Source organism: Camelus bactrianus, chromosome 10 (assembly GCF_048773025.1).
Source record: "Camelus bactrianus isolate YW-2024 breed Bactrian camel chromosome 10, ASM4877302v1, whole genome shotgun sequence".
In the NCBI taxonomy this organism is placed as follows: domain Eukaryota; kingdom Metazoa; phylum Chordata; class Mammalia; order Artiodactyla; family Camelidae; genus Camelus; species Camelus bactrianus.
Genome location: NC_133548.1, coordinates 11,036,148 through 11,050,000, shown reverse-complemented (window position 1 = coordinate 11,050,000; position 13,853 = coordinate 11,036,148). Strand labels below are relative to the sequence as shown.

The following is a 13,853-nucleotide window of genomic DNA, read 5'->3' as shown; positions in this document are numbered from 1 at the left end:
ATAGGTTGTGAATTATGAAGTTTTCTAGTTTGGCTTTTGGGAACAGAAACTATTCTCAGTCCTGTATGAACCTCAGAATTATTCCATTTTCTCCCTTTGGGTGGTTCTTCCCTGGCTTCCAACATCATCACACTCATGCACTAAGAGCTGAAATTTCAGGAGTACCCACTACAGATCTCTGACACTCTCTCCATCTGGGTAGCTGTAGCTTTCTAGTACTCTGCCCTACAAACTCCAGCTACCTAGGTCTCCTACGACTCTTAATTTGTCTTCTCAACTCAGGGAAACTGCCAGGCTCTGCTTGTGTCTCCTTTCCCTGAGATATAGCCTGGAAACTCTTCCCAGACTGTAAGCTAGATGTTCCTAGCTTACCTCTGATTTCCCTCTCTCAGGGATTGGAGATCATGCTTCTGCCCTGCCTGATAGCCAGTATGTGGATATTTATTGTTTCACATATCTTGTGTTTTATTGTTTTAGTCATTACAAGTAGGAGGGTAAATCCAATCTTTGTTTCTCTGTCTTGGCCAGTAGTGGAAGTGAGTTACATTCTCTCAGAACTCATTATGAATTCCATGAAGGCTGAAGAGAACAAGTCATCCAGTGCTATGGAAAATGAACAGAGTACCAGACCTGAAATTTCAGAGGTATGTCCACTTCTTAACAACTCTTTGCTGGAGCAACACTTCAGCCACAGTACTATATTAGGATCCTGGAAGGGGACAAGTGCATAAAGTATAGCAGTTATAACCTCTTCTCTTGTGTTGTTTAAAATATACTTTGGGAGATCTTACATATAAGTGTTTGTCTAAAACAAAATTATAGTGTATGAATTAACAAAGCAAAATGTACCTTGTTAGACAACAAGGTGACTAAGAGTATAGACACTTAATACCATTGGAAATAGAGATGGGCAAAACTAATAATGTAGTTAATGTTCACTGAGAAATTACTGTGGACCTGGAATTCGGCTTGTCACTTCCTAAATGGATTATCTCATTTAATATTTAATACAACTCTGTGCAATAGATATTATTATCATCTCTACTTTACAAATGAAGAAACTGAAATTCAATTTTCTTAAAGTTGCAGAAGTAATGGACTTCAGAGCAAGAATTTGAAAACCCAGGCAATCAGACTTTAGAACCCGATTTGTAACCAACACACTGTTTTACTCAAAATATTCAAAATGATAATACTAAATCAAGATTTAAACAAGTGTTTTTAGTACAGAGAAGAGTGCAATTAAGCACTCAAGAAATTAATGTCCTATCTTTTGAGAAAGATCTTAAAGAATGAACAGAATTTCACCAGGTAGATGGATAAAGCATGAGGAATAGTCTGAGTACGGTCACGTACATATGAAAACATATTTGAGGAGCAGTAGAGCTAGACTTGATGGTATGTAAGGAGAATTCAAGAATGTGGTAGGCAAATTACTCTAGGAAGATAGCTCGGTACAAGATCACAGTAGGCTTTGTATCAGTGAGAATGTTTTATTTTGTCAGGGGAAAAAAATCCTATAATTGTGAAATAACAAAATGTATTCATTAGATTAAAATCAAATAAAATTTAAAATTAATTTTCTCTGTGCACTAGCCATATTTCAAGTGCTCAGTAGCCATATGTGGCTGATGGCTGCCATATTGGACAAAGCAGACATAGAACATTTCCGTCATTGCAGGAAGCTCCACCAGGCAGTGCTGCTCTAGATTAAGGAACTCTGTGGCCTTGCTACTCAAAGTGTGGTCCACACACCAGCAGCACTGATACCACCTGACAGATTCTTAGATCTGCATGATCTTCATTTTAAGATACCCGGGTGATTCATAAACACATTAAAATTTGAGAAACACTGTGCTAAAATAAGGTTCTACTGATAGATTCTGTATGGTGAAATTCATCAAGCTTATCAGCATTATTTGCTAATATTTATTTAGTTTGAAAAGCTTTGTTTCAAAAAAAAGGCATTTTTAACCCCTTGAGGAAAAATATAGGGACTCATCGGTTCACGCAGCTGGAAGGTGCAGAGTACAGCTGAGCTTTAATTCAGCAGGACACAGTATTTTCAAGGACTTGTTTATGTTCTCAGTCTCTGTTGCTGTGCTTCCCATGTACCCCTCTAGCTGGCTTTCTGCATAATGACATTATAGCTGCAGTAATTTCAAAGTTCATTCTTCATTATCCAAATAATGAGTCTACCCTGTTACCCTGAGGCAACTTCTCTTTGCTATCTAATTGTCTTAAGTTAAGTAGCTCAACCATTCCTGTACAAACCTTGTGGCTAAGGAGGCACCTAAAACAATCAAGATCTATTCCTGAACTGGCATGAATTCATTTTTGTACACATGTATGACTGATAAAAAAATGGGAGAGAGGAAGAATAGCTTTTTGGAAAATAGCTGCTGTATGTTTTACTTTCTTGACCTCCATGTTTAGGTATTTGGATTTTATTCTGTAAGTAAAGAAGTATTTAAAATTCTTCTCCTTGTATTATTTACAAGGAAAGATTTAACTTAAACTTTAAGTTAAATATTCATATTAAAATGTCTAGGGCTATGCTGTTCAATATGGTAGCTGTTAGCTACTTGTGGCCATTTAATTGCAAGTTCAGCTTAACTAAAACTAAATAGTGAAAAAAGTGAATCCTCAGTTGCATTGACCACATTTCAAGTACTCCATAGCCACATGTGGCTTCACTTAAACAGTGAGGATGTTAAACTTTTCCATCACTGCAGAAAATTCTATTAGATAGTACCAGTCTAGGCCACTCACTTACAGAACAGAACTACAATGTAAAACTTCCAAATTGTCTGGAGGAAAAATGGAATGATGTGCAGAAAAGGGAATCTAAAAGAAGCAATAAAAAAGGAGAATATAAATCTAGGAAAAGTGGAAAAAATAGAATGTACATTAAAAGCCAATAGAAATGAATACCAAAAACAAAAAGTTGATTATCTTTAGTGGTTGCATGAAACACAAACTTTTATCATTATCTTTTAATTTATTTATTTTGTATACAGTAAAATTCAGTGTGGTTTTTTTTTTTTTTTTTTTTTTTTTTGGCGTATAGTTCTATGGCTTAGACAAACACCTACAGTCATGTAACCATGGCCAGAATCAAGAGACAAAACAGTTCCATCACCTTAAATACTTCCCTTGTGCTTACCCTTGTCCTCCACCTACCCCAATCCCATCCATATATCTTCTTTGGTCAAGTGTTTATTAAAATAGTTTGCTCATTTTTATATTGGTTTGTTTAATTTCTTATTGTTTAGTTTTGAGAATGCCTTATGTATGTTGGAAACAAAAATCCTGCAGGAAACAGCTTGTTAAATAATCATTAGAAACATTTCTTTTACAATCAATGAGAATAGAGGAATGCTCATTATTACTGACTCTATTTAGCTGGTGATTACATAATCATCATTACATCACACTATACTGCTGATTCTAGCCAGTACAATAAGATAAGAAAAATAAATAAAAATACAGTTAAGAATTGAAAAGGAAAGAACAAAGCCTATTTGTAAAATAGTCACAGAAGATTTGATTGCCTACTTTGAAAACCAAAAAGATCTATAGACCACATATAGAAATGATTATAATTTAGCAAGTTGGCTAGATTTAAGATTGATACTTACAAAAAGATGGATTTATCTTGATCAGTAATAATCAGAAAGCATATACCACAAAAATTATTTTATGATGCCTAGAAAAATACCCGTTACTTAAGAATAAATGTAAGAAATGATTTTTAAGTCCTTTATATACAAAATTATAAACTTTTGTTGGAAGATATGAAAGGAGACTTAAGTCAATGTCAAGATATAAGATATTCATGACTAGGAAAACTCAATAGTAATAGAATGCCAGTCCTTCCCAAATTCATTTATTGATTTAATATGAGCCCAATTAAAAGTCCAAGAGTTTCTTTTTTTTCTTTTTTTAACCTTTCTCTTTTTTGCGTATAGGAAAATTTTTTTTACTGATATATAGCTGGCTTACAATGTTTCAGGTGTACAGTAAAGTGATTCAGTTTTATATATATAATATATATATGCACACAAACACCTATTCTTTTTTAGATTCTTTTCTATTATAGATTACAGGAGATTGAATATAGTTCCCTGTGCTATACAGTAGGTCTTTGTTGTTTATTTTAAATATGTTGTGTGTATATGTTAATCACAAACTCCTAATTTATCCCTCCCCTCCCACCCCTTTCCTCTTTTGGTAACCATAGTTTGTTTTCTATGTGAGTCTATTTCTATTTTGTAAATAAGTTCATTTGTATCATTTTTTTTAGATGATGTAAGTGATATCATATGATAGTGGTCTTTCTCTGTCTGACTTATTTTACTTAGTGTGATAATCTCTAGGCCCATCCATGTTGCTGCAAATAGTATTATTTCATTCTTTTTTATGGCTGAGTAGTATCCCATTGTGCTTGTTTGTGTGTGTGTGTGTGTGTGTGTGTGTATACCAAATTTTCTTTATCCAACAATAATCTGTTGGTAGACATTTAGGTTGCTTCCATATCTTGGCTATTGTAAATACTGCTGCTGTGAACATTGGGGTGCATGTATCTTTTTGAATTAAAGTTTTCATCTCTTCTGGATATATGACTAGGATTGGGATTGCTGGATCATGAGTAAGTCTATTTTTAGTTTTTTAAGGAACCTCCATGCTGTCCTTCATAGTGGCTTCACCAATTTACATTCCCACCAATAATAAAAGGGTTCCCTTTTTTTCACACCCTCTCCAGCATTTGTCATTTGTAGACTTTTTGATGATGGCTGTTCTGACCAGTGTGAGGTGATACCTCATTGTAGTTTTGATTTGCATTTCTCTGATAATTAGCTATGTGGAGCATCTTTTCATGTGCCTGTTGGCCATCTGTACAACAGTTTATTTTTCTGGTACCTAACAAGATAACCAAAATTTATTGGAAGAGCAGAATAGCCAATAGCCATTTCTGAAGATAAAGTGTAAAGTGAGGGGAATTTTTCCTATAAGACAAAAATGCTTACTATAAAGTTGTAGTAATTAAGATTATTTGGCACAGATATGGAAAAATGTACCACTGGAACAGAGCAGAGAGAAAAGAGAAAAACATAAAATCTATGAAAATATATTTGTATTAATTTGTTAGGGCTTCCGTAACAAAATACCACAAACTGGATGACTTAAACACAGATGTCTGTTGTCTCACAGTTCTGGAGTTTCAAAATCCAGAGTCAAGTCATTAGTAGGGTTGGTGCCTTGTGATCTTTTTGAGGGAAGAATTTGTAGGCGGTCTCTCTCCTTGGCTTGTTGATGGGTAACTTTTTCCTGTGTCTCTTCATATTATCCTCCCTCTGTGTGTGTCTATCTCTGTCCAAATGTCCCCTTTTTATAAGGACATCATTCTTATTGGATTAGGGACCAACTCTATCCCAGTATTACCCCATCTTAACAAATGACATCTACAACAATCCTGCTTCCAAATAAGGGAATTTTCTGAGGTACTGGGAGTTAGGACTTCAAAATACAAATTTTGTGACAGGACATAGTTTAGCCCATGATCTTATATGGCAAAACTGGCCATACCAATCAGTGGAGAAAGGATGAGCAATTCAATTAGTAGTGCTGGGACAATTAGTTGTCCCTGTAGGAAAAGCAAGCCACAAACTCAGAGAATATATGTTTAAAACATATAGTGAATAAACAATTTGTGTCTAGAATATATAAAGTACTTTCAATAATAAAAGGAAAGCTAATCCTTATAGAAAACTGGGTAAAGGTCATGAACAGTCAGAAGCATGAAGAAAGGGCTCAGCCTCATTAATAATTCAACTACCAATAAGATACCATTTCGCACTCACAAGATTGGCACACATTAAAATGTTGAGCAATACCAAGTTCTGATGAGGATGTAGAGGCAATGAGAACTCTCATTTCCCACTGGTGCAGGTGTGGGATGGTACAACCATTTTGTAAATAACTTGACAGTATTTAATAAGGGTGAGAATGCATATATCTTAAAGTTGAGCAATTCAGCTCTGAAGTCTGTACCTGGGAGACCCTCTTGCACATGTGCACCAGGAAACACATTCAAGGATATTCATAGCAGAACTGTACCACTATTTTTAGTAGGAAAAAAAACACTTTGGAAACAACTGACATGTGCATAAGCACTTAATTTCTTCAATGGATTCTGTTTAACTGTGGAGGTGAATATAAAACTCCATCAATGAGAATGAATTGTAAAAGAATAGTGAAACAAATTGCAGAAGACACAGTCAGTAGGATGTATTTATGTAAAATCAAAAACAGACAAATCTAAAGAGTGTGCTACTTACACTTTTACTACATTGTATGTATGGCCCTAAAGAATGTGTTGCCATCAAATTATCAAAACTTCTTCCCAGGCTATTGCCAACTGATTGTGCATGTATATGTTTTGAATACACATTTGTGTATCTACCCAATCCTGTGATTTATTAATCACTTCAGTATCTTTCCTTAGTGCTGTTGAAACCATGTACAGGATAGAAACTAAACAGTAAATATTTAATGGGTCTTTTTGAAAGATAATGTTTTATTTTATTTTTTTTTAATTTTTAAATTGAATTACAGTCAGTTACAATGTGTCAGTTGCCGGCGTACAGCACAATGTCCCAGTCATGCATACACATACATATGTTTGTTTTCATATTGAAAGGTGATGTTCAAAATGTCCAAAAGACACATTAAATAAGTCCAGGTTTATTAGTAAGTAAATAAATGTAAATTTAAAAAACAGTCAAACTAGATAGCATTTCCTCTCTCAATTGCCAAACATTTAAAATACTAGTACTGAAATCCTTTTGAAGAATTAACCATAATGTTGACCTCCTTGGGCAACAGGGGAGAGCAGGGAGGATGAGTTGATGTGACTTTCCTAGAAAGCAGTTTGCCAGTATATATGCTGTGAAGTGCATTTATAATCTTAGCCTTAGTATTTCCACTGCTGGGAATCTAGCATAGGGAAATATTAAGACTTCAGACAAAATTTCTTATGTATAGAAAAGTTTGTCATATTTAGAGTGGTAAAGAACTGGAAACAATCTAAATATCCAGCAACAAAAAAAATGGATTAGATATTATTGTATAGTGGAATATCATACAGCCCCTCAAACTGTGTTTTCCAAGGTTGTTTAATAACATGCAAAAGCACCAGCAGATTGCTCAGTGAATAATAAACTCATGTGCAGCCCAGCATAATGTAATTTTATAGTTAGAAAAACATGAAACATTATTAAAGCTGAATCTTATTAAATTTTAATCTTTCCTTTTTGAAGGATATTCTTATGAGGCAGACATGTTCTGGCACACCTGCTGATACATCTTTGTCCGAAACACAAGAGGGCATCAGCGCCATTAAGCTTAAAAGTGAAGTCAGTAGGCATGAAACATCCCCTGAAACTCAGAACCCACACTGGAGCACCAATGAAAAATGTCATTTCACCTTTTCTTTGGACGAAAGCTCCAGGAAGGCAGACCGTAGTGTGTATACGGCACGTGGTGGACTCAATGAGAATATCTACTCAGCTCTGAGAGATAATGACTTCTTCCGTGAAAGGATGACGAGTCATTTTAATAAGAACATTATTGTTGATGGAGAAAAAAAAATACAAGGATATGTAAATTTAGGAATGCCTCTCAGGTGCCTACCTAGAGATTCCCATTTTAAAATAAGGTTTGGTCAGAGTAGGAATAACCAGGAAAAAGATGATCAGATATTACGCAAATGTGAAAATCCAAACAGTGAATGCATTCTTTTTAATGTTTTTGCCATTGGGAAGACCCTAAAGAAAATTGTTCAGATCAAGGAACTTCATGAAAAAGGAAGTACACTTTGTATCTATGCCTTGAAGGGTGAAACCATCAGAGAAGCCCTGTGTAAGGATGGCCGATTTCGTTCTGACCTGGACACATTTGAATGGAAATTAATAGAAGATTATAACAAAATTCATGGAAAACAGTCCACAGTGGATGAAGTATCTGGAAAAAAATTAGAAATGGAAATTTTTAAAAAACCATTTATCAGGAAAGATACCCATAAAAATATTAAACAGGAAAATGAAAATGCCACTGATGAAATCAGTCCACGGGATTTGATACAGTCTAAAAGCAAAGCCCATGAACCAGAGAAAGATGGAGAGACTGAAGGTGTAGAACACAACACAGAAAAAATTCTCCCACCTCAAAGTCTAGGGCATGATATTAAATATAAGACTCATCCAATAATTTCTAAAAAGAAGCATTCTGATAATAATCATTTCAACAAAAAATGTAGTGGGGGGGCCTCACAAGTTAGGCAAAGGCCCCATCTGCATATGCAATATGTTAGTAATCAGTTTATCCAGAGGAAGGCAACAAATCTCTGGCTAAAGAATTTACAAAAGTTGGACCAAGTTATAATGCAACAATATCCAAATTTTAATCAAGATGCACGTTGGATGAGGCAGTATTTTTGGGAAGAACAGAGGAAAATAAAACTGCCAACGTTTAAACAATTCAATTGGTATAAAAAGGACTTTGGAAAAGTGACCAAAAATTCTACTTCAGTTGCAACCTGTGAACATCTTATTCATCTTAGTAACTCAGTTGGTTTCATGAAATGGGACAATAATGGAAACACAGGCAATGCTACTTGCTTTGTCATCAACAATGGTTATGTTTTCACCTGTCGACATGTTTTACATCTCATGGTGGGAGAAGGCACACATACAAGTCTGTGGCCAAATATAATAAGCAAATGTGCAAAGGTAACTTTCACTTATAAAAAGTTCTGCCCTCCTCATGTTGACTGGTTTTCCATCGAGCCGTGGTTTGCTGTGTCGGATGAAACTCAAGACTATGCCGTTTTAAAACTAAGTGAAAATGGAAATGGATTTCCTCCAGGCCTATTTGGACAAGTTTCCTCTGAACCATCTAGTGGTTTGATCTATTTAATTGGTCACCCAGAAGGTCAGATCAAGAAAATAGATGGTTGTGCTGTGATTCCTTTCAAGGAACGGCTTGAGAGGTACCAAGAACAACATCCAGATACGGTTGCCGCTTCCAATGCTTGCCCTATGTTTACCCAAAGAAGTTTCCCATCTGCGGTTTGGCGCACTGACACACTTAGTTACGATACTTGTTTTTCTAGTGGGTCCTCTGGCTCCCCAGTGTTTAATGCAGATGGTAAATTGGTTGCTATGCACTCCTTTGGGCATTTTTATGAACATGAAGGTTGGGTTTATGCCCTTATTGAATTTGGCTATTCTATGGATTCAATCCTTCGTGATATTAAACAGAATAATGAAAGCTTGTACAAAGTATTAAGTGAAGAGAAAAATGAGAACCACAATGAAGAGAAATGTAACAAACAAGAGTCATCATTCCAAGGTCATCAGATTGAACCCATGGAACATTAGGGAAAAGATGCTGCTTTCAAAAAATACGCCAATAATTTTAAGTATTTGTGACTGTTTCTTTAAAGTATAATGAATATTACTTCTTAATTAGAAAGCTTTCAGAGAATCATGTAGATGTACAAAACACATATTAGAGCTCAAGTAAATATTGATTTTTTTTTCTTATTGGCTTTTTTTTTTAAACGATCTGAAGCCTCACTTAAAATACTCAGGTTGGGAGGTATAAACTACTGGGTGTAAGACAGGCTACAAGGATGTATTGTACAACACAGGCAATATAGCCAATATTTTGTAATAACTAAAAGCATAACCTTTGAAAATTGTATAAAAATGGAAAATAATCTGAAAAATATATATATATAACTGAATCACCTTGCTGTACACTGAAACTGACACAATATTGTAAATCAACTATACTCAATTTGGAAAAGAATAAATATAAAAAAATTGTATTAAAATTATAAAAAAAATTTTTAAAAATACTTAGGTCACTTCTACACATACAAATAGTTGGGTATTTGCCATTCTAAATGCCTAGGATGGTACATCCATTCCCTTCTTATAACTGGTGAAGTGATTATTGTTCTCTGCATAACAAGATAATGGAGAAATAAACCTTTAGAGTTAAGGAAAAAAGATGTATCCTTCTTCTACAACCCCAAATTCTTTGGCAATCATACTTTTTCCCCTGCTAGGCCACTGTGACATCAGCCTCTAATGTAATAGAAAAATAGAAAATCCAGATTTTCAGTTCTTTCCTCTAGTTCTTCCTTTCTCTGGCAGATATAAGTAATGATTTCTTAGTCTCTATTCTCAGCCTCTCATGTTCAAAGTCTAGAGAGCTAACCGCTAAACATCTCCACCCATAATTTGCAACCAGATTTCTCGATATAAACCAGATTCCTCTAAATAGATGCACTTGCATGGTAGTTGGAAGACAGAAATAAAATGGGGGCCATCTTCTGCTCCATCTTCTGGCAAACAAAGTCAGAAATGTGAGTGTCTAGAGGTAGTAGTGTTGGCCACAGTGTCAGTGTCTAGTCATCAGCTTCATGACAGCAGGAGTAACTGCAGCAGAATCAGCACCCAGAATTAGCAGTGCTATGTCTGGTCATTGACTTGGATGGGGTGGAGAGGCATTTGGAACAGCTTTCTGATTCCTGGATGGCAGCCAACAGGGTGTGTTCTTGAACTCAATAATTCTGACGTTGGCCCCTTGAATCCTACTGCTTTTATCATCCTAAAGGTTTTCCAGCACTACCCCTTCTGTTAAATCTCTGATATACCCTCCATACCAACTAGCAGTTGATTGAACTTTCCAAATACACGATGGTCTCTCAGCCATGCGAAAGCCAGAAATCTGACTCAGAGAAATTGTTGGTTCAGAAACCCTACATCTGCCTGTCTATTAGAAAGGATGTAGAAACAACTGCTGAATTTCCAAAATAAAGTAGTAGCTTAAACGAGAGAGGCTTATTTCTCTCTCATGTGATAATTTAAACATATAGTCTTCTGGGGTTGTGGGAGATGTGGGTTGTCAAGATACTAGGATTCTTCCATCAAGTTACATTACACCACAATCCTCAACATGCTACATGGTCCAGGATGATTGCTAAACTTCCAGCCAACATGCCTACACCACAGCCGGGGGTCAGAGGAAAAGTGCACAAGGAGCGCATACCTCTTTCTCTTAAGAACGCAATCTGGAAAAACTGCGTTTATCACACATGCTCAGACCCATTGTCTACAACTTGGTCACATAGCTCACTTAGCAGAACATCAGGCTGTGAAATGTAGCGCTTATTCTGGATGACCAGATGCCCAGCCTAAATTCTATTACTTTGGAAGAAAGGGAAAATGGATATTGGGTGTTGGTACCCAAGTAGCCTTAACTACAGTCCCACCCGTCTAGACCCTCTATTATCTATATATACCTTTCTTTCCGCATATGAAGCACACCTACCCACTCCCAAGATAGTCCGGGATTTCTGGGTAACACGCACTTCTCTGCATCACATCTGAATGCAGCACTTCATGATCCAGAGTCATATCTGCCCATTCCCCCCTTCCCCCCCCCCCACCTTATTCACACACCCAATATACCATAGTGGCGTATGGCCAAAATCCAATAACACATTTTCAGTCGGAAAAGGGGAGAGTGGAAAATACAGCAGTTACAATCCCACAGCAATGATCAAATCCTGTTCTGCAGGAATTGCTGGGGTGTCCTATTCTGGCAGGGAGGACAATTTATGGTTAACTCAAGTTGAACTCTTGGTTACAGCTCATTGGAGTTCAAACTGCCTTGATTGGCCCTCAAAGCCATAGATTTGGTCCTTCAAGGTGTTCTTTTCTGTCCATTGTTTCCTGTGGCAATTTCCTTCTCTTTTTAATGTCTAGTTATATTAAATTAGGATTTAGGTACAGTGAAATACATCCTTCTTGGTGTATAGGTCTGTAAATTCTATTAACATATATTCAAGTAACTACTACCCAGTCAAAAAGCGAAGCAGTTTTTTTAAATATATGTATATAAAATATAACTACACCACTGTCAGCATGCTTGCAAAAATTTAATGATAATTTCAGTCAGGATATATCTTTCCCTGACTTCTCTATAATTTGTTGTTAATTTTTGTTTCACACCTGGATCGTACAAATCAGAATCCAGTCTCCACAATGTATTTGGTTGTGTGAGTCTCAAGTCACTTTCAATGTGTATGAGCGCCCTATTTTTTCCAGACACTTATTTTTTGAAGAAAGTGGGTCATACGTGTCCTGTAGAACAGTCTACGTTCTGGACTTTGCTGTTTCATCCCTATGGTGTCACTTAATGTGTCGTTGTTGACCTTGTATTTCCTGTAAACTGGGGTTAGGTCTAGAAGGTTGATTATATTCAGTTCGGCTTTTTGCCTGAGAATACTTCCCAGGAGGGGCCAAGAGGTGCTGGGGCTTCCTCTTTCATCTGATCCTTTCCGGGGGGCCAGTATCTGATCCTTGTTTGCATTAGCACCTTGAAACTTAGCGTATGTCTCACTGGCTTCCTATAACTGAATGCTGAAGGCAGACTCTCTGCCAAGTGTACCACTTTAAAGAACTAAGTCAAAATCATTTTCCACCTCTTTTTATTAAGAACCTTTAATATCCACTCCCACAAGTATTCTCTGGTTTTTGACGGCAGAGTTTAGCAAACTCTAAAAATTCTTTCTGCATAAAACACTTTCTCACATATTCTGCAAATCACCCTCAGATCAGAGTAAATGTGTGTGAGCCAGTGTGACAGTTCATGTTTTTTGTCAACTTGATGGAGCCACAAGGTGACTGGATATTTGGTCAAACATTATTCTAGGTGTTTCTGTGAGGCTGGTTCTGGGTAAGGTTAACATCTCAATCAGTAGACTAAGTAAAGCAAATTGCCCTCCCTGGTGTGGGTGGGCCTTGTTCAATCAGTTGAAGGTTTATTCAGGGAAATACACACTCTGTAGCAGAGTGCCATCCATCTCACTCAGAAGGCAAAGCGGTAGATAAACACTCCATTGGCAGAAGGCAGGCCATCTCGAAAGGCCAAAGAGAGCGATGACCAAGAGGTGCAGGGTTGTTCATTTTTATGGGCTCGGTAACTTCATAGGCTAACAAGTGGGAGGATTATTCCAGCTACTTTGGGGAAGGGGTAGGGATTCCCAGAAATTGGGCCACCGCCCACTTTTTGACCTTTTATGGTCATCTTAGGAACCCTCATGGCACCTGTGGGAGTGCCATTTAGTATACTAGTGTACTACAATGAGTGTATAATGAGGCTCAAGGTCTACTGGAAGTCAAATCTTCTGCCATCTTGGTTCTATCACTGTGGCATTCCTTCAGTGATTGTGCCCTCACTCCTTCCTTCCTGTCTCACCAGCAGGAGCATGCCCTTTTCCTGGCTAGGGCCAAAGCCCAAGAGAGGCAAACAGAAAGACACAGTGGCTCCTAGGTCCAAGCCCAGAACGTTTTGGTTCTATGTACATTTTGCTGCCCAAAGCAAGTCCTGTGGTCCAGCCTGATTTTAATCAGGTGAGGAGGAACTGCAAAGTCACGGGGCAAAAGAAGGGTGGAGACTCGAGGACAATTTCCCACACTCAACATCCAGTTCTCTGAGGACATTCCAAAATAGATACGAAAAATAGAATTAGGGTTCTCCAAATCCCCAGGAAATCAAAACAAATGTTTTCAAAGGCAAAATTTCACAAAGCTCTACAAAACTTTCTTTTTAATCTAGAAGACTTTTTTTAAAGATTTTATTTATTTATTTTTATTTATTTGTTATTGGAGGTACTGGGGATTGAACCTAGGACTTTGTGCATGCTAAGCATGCACTTATCACTGAGTTATAACCCCACCCACCAAACTTTTAACAGCAAACATGTATATTTA

General features: G+C 36.8%; 1 protein-coding gene across 2 annotated transcripts in view; it reads left to right on the top strand.

Annotated features, from left to right (window-relative positions):
* FAM111B (FAM111 trypsin like peptidase B) overlaps positions 1-9,604 on the top strand; it is a 10,982-nt gene extending 1,378 nt beyond the window's left edge. The window contains exons 3-4 of one of the 2 annotated variants that reach the window (XM_074371973.1): positions 532-644; positions 7,323-9,604. In XM_074371973.1, coding sequence (XP_074228074.1) covers positions 564-644; positions 7,323-9,443 — 2,202 coding nt within the window. In that variant the 5' untranslated portion in view covers positions 532-563 and the 3' untranslated portion in view covers positions 9,444-9,604. Of the gene's footprint in view, positions 1-528; positions 645-7,322 lie in introns of both variants that reach the window. The other variant, XM_010956338.3, reaches the window with a different exon arrangement.
* Positions 9,605-13,853: the final 4,249 nt, after the last annotated feature.